The sequence below is a fragment of the Dermacentor albipictus genome, chromosome 9 (genome assembly GCF_038994185.2).
Source record: "Dermacentor albipictus isolate Rhodes 1998 colony chromosome 9, USDA_Dalb.pri_finalv2, whole genome shotgun sequence".
NCBI classification, from domain to species: Eukaryota; Metazoa; Arthropoda; class Arachnida; order Ixodida; family Ixodidae; genus Dermacentor; species Dermacentor albipictus.
The window spans coordinates 112,534,292-112,547,575 of record NC_091829.1 but is presented as its reverse complement, the minus strand read 5'-3'; the positions used below and the strand labels follow the sequence as shown (position 1 = coordinate 112,547,575).

Below are 13,284 nucleotides of genomic sequence, written 5' to 3'. Positions count from 1 at the left end.
GTCTGGCCCATAGGAGCTATCGCCGACCGCGCCAATACGCCACACCTGAAGCTGTCGCCCGCTGTCGCCCGCTGGGAGGTTACCTCGCCCCACTCTTCCGCTGGGCAGGTCCAGGAGGGCTGGCGGTCCGGAACCGGGGCGCTCGAGCGTTCGGGTGAGCGGCCACAAGGCTACCCCGCCAGCTGTGGACGCGACCCGGTGACTGCGGCCGGCTACCTGAGCCCCGCGAGGCGGTCCGACCCGGCCGTCCAACCCGGCCATCCAACCCGGCCGTCCAACCCGGCTGTCCAACCCAGCCGACCGACCCGGCCGTACAACCCGGCTGTCCGACCCAGCCGACCGTCCCGGCCGTCCTACACGGCTGTCCGACCCGCTGCCGGACACTGTTGTCCGACCCCGCTGGCCGGCATCGGTTCAACGAGGTCTCAGACACGGCGACACACGCTTCCGCCGGAACTGTAGGCCAATCGTAATCCACCGAAACATATAGTGCATGTCGCCTATGAGGCATTTTGGGACATTGTCACGTGTGTGTGCCATTATCTGTGTCGTGTACGTCAATACCAGTCTGATGTGCGTTTTTGCTTTCGCGTGCTGCTTCTCCCTTTTTCTGGAGTGATCCGGCCCAATAACATCACAGATACACCTACCCATTAATATTGAAGGGAAGGAGAGATCCAAGCACAGAAAAATCACGTTGAATATCAAGCATGGAGGTACGGTTTGTAAAAGGTGGCTTCTTAGGTCGAAAGCTAAATAAGATGCTGTGCAAGTCTCCTGCAGCATCCGGTGGTAAGAATGCTGATCGTAGAGTATTAGGAGCACCGCGAGACGCATCTGGAGCAAAAGGCTGAAGATGTGAAAACGCTTTAGAAAAAAAGGTAAATAATGTCTGGAACGACTGATGTGAGGTTGCTGAAATATTTTGCCAATACATCTAAAGGTTTACTGCCGTTTCGTCCAAATACTTCGTTAATAGCTGACCATGTCTTTCTGGGGCAATGCTTGCTTTCATGAAAGCTCTTAGTATAATACTGACAGCTGGCCGATCGAATCATGGCGTTTACCATGTTGCGGAGTGATCTGTACCGATTTCTAAGGTGCGTATTGTTTGCGGAACACTTACAACGTGCCCAAAGAACATCTTTTATTTAATGACCGTAAGTTGTCGAGGTGCTAAACGAGTACTATGATCCGAAGCGACATGAAATAATGGAAAGTTTCAAGTTTTTTAATCGCTGCCAGATGCAAGGGGAATTTGTCACGCAGTTTCTGGTGGAAATACGTCCCATAGCCAATAACTGCAATTTTGGCAACGCCCTGGAGCGGATGCTCAGGGATCGTATTGTGTGTGGTGTGCGGTCAAGAGCCCTGCAGAAGCAATTACTGGCAAAGGCCGACCTAACGCTTGCGGAGGCTGAAGCGCTCGCAATTTCAGCTGAAACTGCCGACAATGATGCTATGAAAATGTCATCCGATCCAAAGGCTCTATTGAAATTGCAGGCGGCTCGAAAAACGCCCTCCGAGGAAAACAGAAACACTGATGAACGTCTTGAACGCGGAAGGTGCGGCAGCTCAAAACACGATGATGTCAGTTGCGGATGGGTAAATGCACGTTGCTATCACTGTAGGGGGCGCGGACACCTTGCTAAGAAATGTCAAAGCCATCCTAACCGCTGCAGGTTAGCTACCAGAGCTATGGACGCAAGTGCACTGGCTATAACGGAACAACGCCAATGAATGATGGTAGTGACGAAGTCCACCTTTGGAAATTGGTTTCGGAGCATAAGAATTTTCTCGAGCCGCCAATCTGCCACTCATTTATATGGGGTGGCGTTCAAGTAGCCACGGAAGTCGACACCGGGTCGCCAGTATGTGTCATTTCTCGGGAACTGTACATGAAGCATCGAAAACATTGGCCTGCCTTGAAGCCATCACGTGTGAAGCTGTCTTGCTACGCAGGGTGGTTACCGGTGCTGGGCGACCTGACATTACGTGTGGGCTTCAAAACGTGCTCGGGGACTGTCCCCTCACAGTGCTCGACTGCGAAGGGCCAAGCCTTTGCGGAAGGGACCTGCTGACGCTGCTGGACATTGCGGTGCACCGGTGCTAGATGTGACACCGGCCTGCGGAGCACCAGAAACGAGCGAAATGGACACCTGCAAGGTCAAGACCATTTTCACAGACTACCAGGACATCGCTACCGTGGAACTCGGTCTAATGAAGGGCCCTCCAGCAAGCTTGCACCTCAAAAATGGAGCAATTCCAAAGTTTTGTAAGGCGAGATCTCTTCCTTATGCCCTACGCGACAAGTTAGCTTTGGAGCTGGACCGACTCGTTTCCCTTGCTATCTTATCGCCAGCCAGCCATTCGGATTGGGCAACGCTCATAGTACCGGTGTTAAAAAAAGGATGGCTCGGTGCGGATTTGCGGCGATTTTAAAGTTACATTGAGCCCGGTTTGCGCAATCGAACAGGATTATCCTATTCCTGTAATCGGGGATATGTTCGCAGCTTTAAGTGGCGGTGACTGTTTCAGCACCCTCCACTTGCGCGACGCTTACAGTCAGGTGCCTCTAGACAAAGCCGCACGCAAACTTTGCGTAGTAAATACGCACAAAGGATTATTTTGCTGTAATCGGCTTCCATTCGTAATATCGTCTGCACCGTTGATCTTTCCGAGAAAAATCGACACGATTATCAGTGGCTTACCCGGCGTTCAAGCCTATCTTGATGACGTAATTGTGTCCGAAAAGAAAGGCGATAATGAAGAGTGATTGAAAGTCGCCTTAGAGCGTTTTCGGGATCATGGGGTTAAGGTACGGTATGACAAATGTAAATTTCGACAACCGGCAGTTATATACCTCGGACATCGCATTGACGGCGAGGGCTTTCATCTAATAGAACACAACGGGGAAGCTATCATGCGCATACCTTATCCGCGGAACGTGACCGAACTACGGTCTTTTATCGGGATGGTGATTTCTACGCGAAATTTTTGCCAAACATGTCAACGTACCTAGCCCCGCTGTATCCACTATTGGAAAAAAAAAAACGCGCGGTGGCAATGGAACGCACCGCAAAATGCTGGGTTAGATGCAGCAAAGAAAGTTTGAAAAATGCTCCACTTGTTGTACATTTTGACCCTGCAACAGAACTCAAGCTAGAGTTCGATGCGTCGTCACTGGGGGTAGGAGCAGTTCTGTTTCACTCCATTAACAACGTAAATAGACCTATAGGTTTTCGCTCAAGAACGCTGACCCAAGCAGCGCGCAACTACTTTCAGTTAGAACGTGAAGCGTTGGCTTTGGTTTTCAGTTTAACAAAATTCTGGTATGGTCGTCTATGTCGTGCATTTACGTTGGTTACAGATCATCAGCCACTCGTCAGCCTGCTGCGACCTGACCGCGGGACACCGGCTACGCCGGCTGCGCGAATTCAACGCTGGGTACTGTACCTCGGATGCTACAAATACAAGCTTCAGTTTGTTCCTGGGAAACAACTACGGAACTCGGATGCCCTCAGCAGATTACCACAGCAGACCACCGGAGAGGGAGTCGAAGGTGAGCCCCGAGTACGTCTTCGCACTCGAAAGCTTAAATGAAGGTGTGGTCACAACGCGTGAACTGAAGGACCTAACGGCCGTCGACTCGACATTGCGTAAGGTTCAAGATTACATGCTACGTGGTTTGCCAAAAAGTAAGACAAACATAAAGCCCGATTTAGCACCTTATTATGAGCGTAGGCTAGAATTGTCCTTGGCCAACGACCTCGTATACTGGGAAAATCACATCGACATACCAACTGACGCCAGAGAGCGTTTTCTGCAACTTCTTCAAGAAACCCACCAAGGATCATCGGCCATGAAAGCCATGGCACGATCCTGTTTTGGTGGCCAGGACTTCACCACGACATAGAGCAGGGCGCAGCCAACTGAAGGAATTTCGTAGCGAATTTACCTATGCCACCGGCCGCACCTCCCCTAAACTGGCCGAAGGCGGAAGCGTGGTGGTCTCGGATTCATATCGACTTCACAGGACCCGTAGCCGGGAAGATCCTCCTAGTTGTAGTGGACGCGCACTCTAAATGGATCGAAGTGATTCCTATGAAGCATGAAAATGCGGAAAGCACAATAAGGGCCCTGAGGAGCATAGTTTGCCTGTTTTGGTGTGCCACGTACAATAGTATCGGACAACGGCACGCAGTTGACGAGTAAAGAATTTGCCATATTTACAGCAAAAAACAACATCGCGCATCTGTGCGCGGCACCTTTTCATCCACAGTCAAGCGCAGCTGCTGAAAGGGCGGTGCGAATGATAAAGGAGGGTATTCAGAAAATAAAGGGAGGCAATCTAGACGAGAAATCGGTACGGCTACGGTTCAATTATAGACGAACACCTCTCAAGACTGGGAAATCGCCTTCAGAGATGCTCCTCGTGTATCAAATAAGATCGCGTCTAGGCTTCCCTGCGACTGTTGCAGGTCCAACTGAGGGGAACTACGAGACTGGACACTGCCACCAGCCAGGAGCGTGTACATCCGCAATTACGGACCGGGGAGAAGTGGATCCCTGGTCGTGTCAAATAAGCGACCGGAGCACGAATGGTAACTGTAGAGGCTCCCACTGCCATTGTCAAGCGCCACGTCGATCAGGTGCGCCGACACTCGGATTCATCACCAATGTTTCCGGACACCGATACGACTGCTCCTGGTCAAGGGTCCAACCAGGCGCCAGGTCCCAGCACGGCCACCAATGCAACCACTTCCTTGGAAGCGGTCGCCCCAGTTAATTCTCCAGATACAGCCCAAATGGAGGACGACAGCATTCGACCTCGCACCCATCCTCTCCCAACCACCCTGAGTCCGGCCGAAGCTTCGCAGCAAGTCCTGCGCCGGTCAACGAGGCAGCGCAGGCCAGTGCAACGGTTCCATTTTTGAGGAAACGGCAGTGTTGTGTTTTCGTCATGATACCCCTGCGCATGCGCAGTATACTTGCGTTCCTTCTTTCCAATCCCCCTTCCTTTCCCCCTTCAGGGGATAAAAGCTATCGCACGCCCCTAAATAAACGTCTTCTATGTTCGAGCGGTCTGTGCCTCGTAACTGTTTGGGCCGCGTGCCATGGAAATGCAACATTTACCATGTTGCGGAGTGATCTGTACATATCTTTAAGGTGCGTATTGTTTGCGGAACACTTACAGCGTGCCCAAAGTATATCTTTTATTTAATAGCCGTAAGTATATCGCCCGTTAGCCATGGAAGTTTGGTGTTGCATTTGTTCATGGTGATTGTTTTCTGGGCGGTAATTTTTTATAGAACGGATTGCTTCAACAAAACGCGTATAGGCGATGGAAGTCGTGACTTAACGTAAAAATATTGTCCAGTCATAATTGGAAATAAGATTGTCAAATTTAGCGATATCAAGAATCTTTAGGCTATAAAGGTTAGAGAGGGATCTAAAGAAAACTTGAGACGCAAGATGACAGCCTACAGTTTATTGATAGGCCAGTTTACACTTCATTACCGCTGAAACGGTGCTAGCTAATGTGGCTCTTCCATTCGCATGGTCAAGACAAGATGACACCATTTTGATTCCAATATATTCCTCTCGTTTGTAGATATTATTGGTTTGACTGACTCCCCATTTTGATAGAGTGTTAAGGTACTCGCAAAGCACTGGCCTTGATGGCAATAGGGTGCCAATAATAATGTCTCTAATCAGAAAAAGTAGACTACGTGGTGACTACTTGCTTAATCTAAAATGAGGAAACCAAATCGGCATGGATGTTGATTTCCATTAGGACGATTACATCTAAGATGTGGTCAGTGTTATGGAAAGAAGCAAGAAACTAGTTCCAGTGGCGACAAATGCTACGAATGTTCTCATGCACAGTAGAAAACGCTCTGTCCGCTTGAAGCGATAAGCTCCAGAAGGCAGCTAAATCGTTGCATTCGTGAAAGACAGTGTCCACTGCCGAACAATCACCAATGCTTATTAGAGGTGCGTCTTCCAATCCCCTGAGAAAAATTTCTCTTTTTCTTGACCGCACGAATTTGTATTCCATTTCTTATGCCTTTGGCTGCGCAGCCCAAAACAATTGTTTGTTAAATCCCATTTGATTTTCGCAGAAGAGCGTGGGAGGGATGTCTGTTTTCAACTAGCAACCATAATTTCGCACGTGAACTCATCCACGTTTCTTTCACTATTCTATTCACAAACCTAACCAGCACGACAGATTCCCCTTCACGCTTCGCTGGCATTCGATGGATGACTTCCACATCAGAATCATCAAAAGGCACTTGCAGGTTTTGTGCCAAGCTACCAATTAGCGAGAAAAGTACCCCTCTAGGCTTCTTCGATAAACTATGAATTTCTGAATTTGGCAACCAGCTGTACTGCTCAACCTCGTTGGCTTCCATTCACAGTTGTACAATTTCTTCGGGCTGTTTAGAGGCAGCAAAGCGCAGTGCTGCTACTTCTGTGCCGAGTTTTTCGATGGTGACCTGGCGCTTTGCGTGCGAAGAGCGCACCTCTTCATAACTTTTCGACAGGAAAGCAATGAAATATTCGACGTTCTGCACCCATTTGTGAAGCGCATCCACCGTAGTCCACCGAGCGAAAAGCTCATCTACTTTTAGGGCAAGGAATGGATCGCGTCTTTCAGCTGAAGTAAAGCTTCTATCTTTGCTGCTAATTCATATAGTGATGCCGAAACAGGCAAGAATTCGTCTTCTGTTGATGCCTGGTTTTCCGCTAGAGAAGCTTGGCATCACCAACTGCCTTGCTTATCAGCTCCTTTGCCCGACATGGTACTCTCAGCGACACCAGCACATGTTTTCCAAAAGTGAAAACCCTGTTGCCATTCAACGCAGGTTAGAAATATGCCCTCATCTAGCAACACTCTCTCACATTTACCACAGTTCGGTTCCATTGTCATCACACAAATCAGAAAGGCAGCAGTTGACGGCAAGCATAAAATATTGCGAAAAACCAAAAAGTGATAACTACGCCTCCCCTGCAGTAACAACATGCATAAGTGTATGCCGAGCACTTGCCGCCGACTGCGAAGAAGCTGCTGCGTGGACGAGACTTTATCATCCTGCACTTCGCAGATGCGCAGGTGTAATGACTAGGGCACCACCTTGCCGCCAGGGATTAGCTCTTCACGACAGAAGCTAGGCGAGGGCCTCCAGGATGGTTGAAGCACGCCGCGCCGCCAACAAATCGGACAGATGTTCCCAGTGACTGATGTTGCACCCAGCGAAATCTGGAGCAAAGGCAAGCGTAAGCGTGTGCCGTGCGCTTGCCGCCGTTATTTGTCAAGTCAGCCACTCGGTGCACCACGCGATAGGGTCCAACGTAGCAGCACCTTTCCACAGGGGCCTACCTGACGTGAAGGCCACCGGAGGAGGACGAGTAAGCTGAGATAGAAGTGGGCATCTGAGTGGTGGTGATTGTAAAGCGTTTTGTGAACAGTCTGAAATGCTACAAGGCGTTCGCGAGCAATGCGGCGAGCAGGTTCGGGGCGGTCAATGGCATCCAGGGCGAAGGAGCAAGCCGCAGATGGACCTTTGGGAAGCAGGGAATCAAATGGGCAGGAGTGGGTTGGGGCCATAGAAGAGAGAGAAAGGTGAATAACCCCGCAGTGTCGTGGCTTAAAGAGTTATAAGCGAAGGTGACGAAGGGCAATACACAGTACTAATCCCGATGATGTTCCAACCCATACATAGCGAGCATTTCGGTAAGCGTGTGGTTGAGTAGCTCGGTCAGTCCATTTGTTTCGGGATGGTAAGCTATCGGGAAATGACGATGTGTGGAGCAGGGTTGTAGCAGATCGTCAAAGAACGCTGGCGAGCAAGCAACGGCCGTTATTCATTAGAAGCTGACGAGGAGCACGGTGTCGTACAATAACATCTCGAAGGAGGAAATAAGCAGCGCAGTTGAGCTTACAAAGCTGACATGTCCATATGTGTTGCGTACTAGCCACGAAGTTTCTTTTAAAATAGCCGCATGTTTTATGTCCCTAGCGGACGTTTTCGAGGACCGGAATTGCTGTACCCAACCAATGCCTCACTACTGAATGTTGGCGAACGAATTCTGGCATTTAACGAATGCTTTGGAAGCGGGATTTGTCTTCGTCAGGACAACCACCAATTCCATTAAACGTATTTGTATACTTCAGGGAGCGAGGTGAATAAGCGAATAAAAAATTTAGTTGGGGGTATTTAGTTGGGTATATGAATTGGAGCTTTTCAAAACAAATGATTAGCTATGCTGGTGAGGTTTTCGTGTCGAAAGTTCTATGAAGTAGGCAGGTATAAAAGGAAAGAAAATACCTATATAATGTCTAGGACAGATTAGGATGCCTGCATTATAATGCCCACGAATGATGCGACGCAACACTGTCGTACGCTATGGAGCCCGACTCAAAGTGTCCTTAAAATACGGGAATTGAGCGATGCGCGAGCCGTGGCTGCACGATGTCGATATAAATGTTCATAATGTACACGTTATCCAAACCACCCACAAATTGGCAAGGTAATTTAAATTTACTTTTCCTAAACTGATGGAGAGGATGATAATAATTTAAGTACTAACTTCATTGTAGTTATCTAAGTATGCTTAAGTATTACCCCCAAATTTCACTTTGTTTAACCGCAAATTGGAAGTAGGCCCATCCCAGAATTTCAAGTTCGCCTGCCCCCAAATTGAATTAGGGAGACCTCCAAATATCAAGTTGGCTCACCTCAAAATTTCAGTCTGGCCGCACATAAACTTAAGCTTAGCACACCCCCAAATTTTAGTTGGTTCACCCCCAAATATAAAGTTGGCCCACTCCCTAATATTTTGCCCCCACCCAAATTTCTACTTGGCCATCGCCGAAATTTAAGTTGGCTTACCCTGAAGTTTCAAGTTTGCCCACCCGAATTTCAGTTGGCCCACCTCCATATTTCAATTTGGCTAACCCGAAATTTCAAGTTGGCCCATCTCCAAATTTCAGCTCGCCCATGCGTAATATAGGCTTCCCCATGCATTTTCTGTGTAGCCCTACGTATCTCTATGGGTACGCCGGAATGAGACCATATGTGTATGCTCTCCGGAAACTTCTTTTTTAAGCAATTCTTTGTTGTCATTTATAAAGCTACCAATGATGTATATTTACGCAATGATAACGATTAAAAGTTTTCGCAAATTAGGCATTTTTGTGCAAATACCTGCCATTAGGCTTTTTCTCAAGACAGAGAGATGTTCTTGTGGTGCGGGCCAAAGAAGGTTGACGGATCGAAATTTATGTGGTGGCACCATTGCACAATTTACAATGCACAAGAAAACATCCATAGCATGCCACGTTTGAAATTGGACAGTGCTACTGGCCCCAGCCAGGAGCATTGGCTAAACGTCCGGAGGCTATAACTAACGGGACCTAATATCTAGGATAGCCTTATGTCCTGTCGGATAAAATCATATAGTTACAATTTTAAGCAGATGGGACGAGATGTCTCTGTTTAAAGGATCCGACCAATTTGGCAAGCTCAGAATAAACCACGCCTCTTTGAACACCTGTGAACACCGATCGCATATGACCCTTGCAGTGGCAACGCACCTGCAGCTGATTCGAGTGATGGCCAAGATATCGCGGCCATGCTGAGATCAGAGGGATGGGGGTGAACAATCTATTAGGTAAGGTTTTGCACACCGCAGTTGGCTGCTGTATTCTTGATTTACTTCACCAGTCCAAATCATAAGAAGCCAACAAACACTGACGCCAAGGACAGCATACGGGAAATTACTTGGACTTTATAAATGAGATAAAGAAACGTTAAATTAATGCAAATGAAAGTAGATGAAAAAACTACTTGGCGCAGGTTTAGAACGATCCCGCAACCTCAGGTTTCGTTCCCCACCTGCGGCAAGTTGTTTTTTCATCCAGTTTCATTTCCATTAATTTATCGTTTATTTCATTTATTAGGCACAAGTAATTTCTCTTATGTTGTCCTTGGTGTCAGTGTTTGTTGGCTTCTTATGATACGACTAATAAAAATGGGGCCCCTCAGTTCACCCCCTTTCTTCTTGCTCACCAGCCCAAAATAAGACGGAACACAGGTAGAGAGAGCGCAGCGTTTTTGGAGACTGCGTCTTTGTGTCATATCTAATAATGCGTTTGCTAACAAAAGTCGCAAGCTGCCCTTCATTTCCATGCCGCAAGAATATCTGTACTGCAGTGAATGTGTACGCTCGCGTCAGATATCTGTTTGCTATCATTGTTAAGAAATTTTGCATATTTAGTATGCGTTCTTGTTACCTACAATAACGCATGCAAGATGTCGTACCTAATGGCTAGCAATCTGATTATATTGCTGTTACATCGGGAGTTCCCCAGAGATCTGTTTTGCGGCCATTGCTGTTCTTGGTCTACATCAATGATATTGCTCAGGTTGCGTCATGCAAAGTGCGTCTGGATGCGGATGATTGTGTGATTTATCACTGCATTAGGTCTGCCGCTGACCATGAGTGCTTGCAACGCAACTTGGACTGTATAACACGCTGGTGTGTTAGGTGGCAAATGTCTTTGAACCCCAGCAAGTGACAGTACGTGCCCTTTAAACGCAAACGAAATCCATATCTATTTCATTATACATTAGACAATGTCCAGCTATCACGACTAACTCAGTATAAGTATCTTGGTGTTTATTTCTCATCGAATTTACCTTGGACTAAGCACGTTAAATATGTTACAGTGAAAGTCTGTAAAATGCTAAATTTTGTTAAACGGAACATCCGGTTAGCTCCTCCCAAAATTAAAGAACTACTGTGTTTTTCGAACGTAAGCCCCATATTATAGTATGCCTGTATGGCCTGGGACCCACAAACCGAAAGTCTGTCTAATATGCTCGAGCATGTGCAAAGCCGCGCAGCCCATTTTGTCTGTAATAACTATGACTTTGCTTCTAGTATTACAGCACTTAAGGATAACTTGGGGCGAAAATTATTAAGCATACGCAGACAAAACATGAAACTAGGAATGCTTTTTTAAAATTCATCTCGGTATGGTTAAAATAGATAGAGAAACTAACCCTTCACCTCCTCATTTCTTATCTCACAGAAGTGACCACTCTTTGAATATAAGAGAACTAATTTGTAGAACAAATGACTTCAAGCAATTTTTTCCACACACAATATCGCATTGGAATAAGCTACCGCCGGAAATTGCTGATTATCGCACTGAAGCATCGCTCAGAGCACTTCTGCTAAACTGATTGCGGTGTGAACTTTTCTATTGTGTTTTTTTGTTGACCAGTTCCGTATTTTGTCGAGTTTATGTACACTGTGTATTCGCCGCTGCAATAACTCCTTCGGGTGCTGCTGGTACTTGAAATAAATAAATAAGAATAAGTTTTCTATTTTTGGAATGGTTTTGCAGGTGACAGATGGAAGCTGGTCACACATAGTATGTGTCTTTCACTTTTCAAAGAAGGCGAACGTTCATTACAGCGAGTTTTGCGTCCTTTTCGTATATAGAGCGCGAAATACAAAAAGTAGAGAGTCAATTCGCGGCCAAAAACAATGCCTCGATATGAGTGAAAGACACAGGTAAAAGTCGTAGATTTCAACGTAACAGTAAATGTCAAACGTAATGTCGCAAAGTATGACATGTGCGACGGGGGCGTACCACCTGCGCTAGCGACAAGAGCATAGAGCGTAGCATACTTGACGCCCCCAAAGAAGCACATAATTTAAGAAGTTCACGTGACCAAAGATCTGTGTTTTGCTTTTGACATGCCAAGTAATTGTTCACTTAAAAGCGCTGCAGATCAAAGACAACTCCACTGGTAAGCACGCGGAGTGAGACTTCTATGATCACAAACTAGCGCAGCTTGAGGAGCGTTGCCTGCTAAGTATGCAGCTGAGTATAGAGCTCACCATTCTTTTGCGCACTACGGCGCAGTTTCGTGACGGCCGTGTGACTTCAGTCAGCGCCCCAAGGAAAGAAGGCACCGTGACAGCTCATCATCACCAGCTGTGAGCGACACGTCCATGCAGGACGCGTCGTTTTCTAGAGAGCTCTTCTGAGCCGGATGGTTCGCAAACCAAGGCGTGACGTCGGAACAGCGAGTCCCTGACAGACTTCGGGGGTGGATAAATGGATGCCACTCACCATCTTGACGAGTCGGCTTGGGAATCTAAAGGCCCTTAGTGTTGCTTGCTCGTCTCGTAAGTTTTTTTTTTGTGATAGGAATTGCCTGTGGCGAAACTTCTCGAGTGGTCACAGATGGTCGTTTCGTCTCCCGACATAGATCAATATTTTCCTCACTACTCGCGCACTCTACGAGTGCAGCGTGGACCAGTGCCTGAGGGGCAGTTATTGTACGAGTTTGTTAGGAGGGACAGTTTACTGCGGTTCGAAAAAATAGCAGGCAGTTTTTGATGACACAATAATTTCTAACGATTCAAATGTTGCAAATACTTACAGATGTGAGGTTCGCATAGTTATTGAAGTATTTCTTTTGTCAAGAAATATGTTGAACTGCCAGTATATGTGCCATTGTTCAATAATGTTTTTCCATGGCACTGCAGCGCCCATAGCTAGAAAGCTACTGAAAAAGATTACTGAAAAAAAGTTAAGATGGGTCTGTTGCGCTATCATTCATGACGTTTTTATATATATAAAACAAACTGAGTGCCAGATTGAAGGCTCATGGAAGGGTTAGGCGTTGATTACAAGCATCACGACAAATTCAAGGCAGTTCTTTTGACATCGGTAACGAAATCCGGCATGTTGAACTTCCAGTCAAATATAAACATAATTTATGCACATCCCAAGAACATGTTGTAATTATTTGCGAAGCGAAGGTGCCGCGAAGCGATTAATAAATTGCCTCGTCGTGTACCTATAAAATCGCTACAAGAGCACACAGAGCCTAACACCGTTTTGAGCTGGTTGGGAAGCGACAAGCAAGAAAGTAAAAAAAAAATGTAACATTCGGACAGTCGCGGAGCCCCATTTCTATATCTAATAGGATTGTGCTATGACTGCAAGCATGGAAGATGTTTCATCGGGCAAGTACACACCCCTAACCAATAATAAGGCTACGAAGAACCACCGGCGCATTCAACCGATTAGGACGACTGAAAAAACCGTACCTATGGGGCGCTGTGTGATATACATGGATGGGGTAACTAACAGAAAAGGAGGACAAATAGCCTTCTCAATCCAACATATCATGAGGTTCAAGCCACTCGCAGCTATGCAACACAATTTTCGAATCCATGATTATTTGAGCTGCA

At 46.9% G+C, this 13,284-nt stretch overlaps 1 protein-coding gene across 1 annotated transcript; it reads left to right on the top strand.

Annotated features, from left to right (window-relative positions):
* The first annotated feature begins 456 nt into the window (after positions 1-456).
* LOC139050064 (uncharacterized) lies at positions 457-4,955 on the top strand. The gene is made up of 4 exons (XM_070526238.1): positions 457-469; positions 2,037-2,275; positions 3,371-3,562; positions 4,482-4,955. The coding sequence occupies exons 2-4, from the start codon at positions 2,152-2,154 to the stop codon at positions 4,787-4,789; spliced, it is 624 nt and encodes a 207-aa protein (XP_070382339.1). The 5' UTR covers positions 457-469; positions 2,037-2,151; the 3' UTR covers positions 4,790-4,955.
* Positions 4,956-13,284: the final 8,329 nt, after the last annotated feature.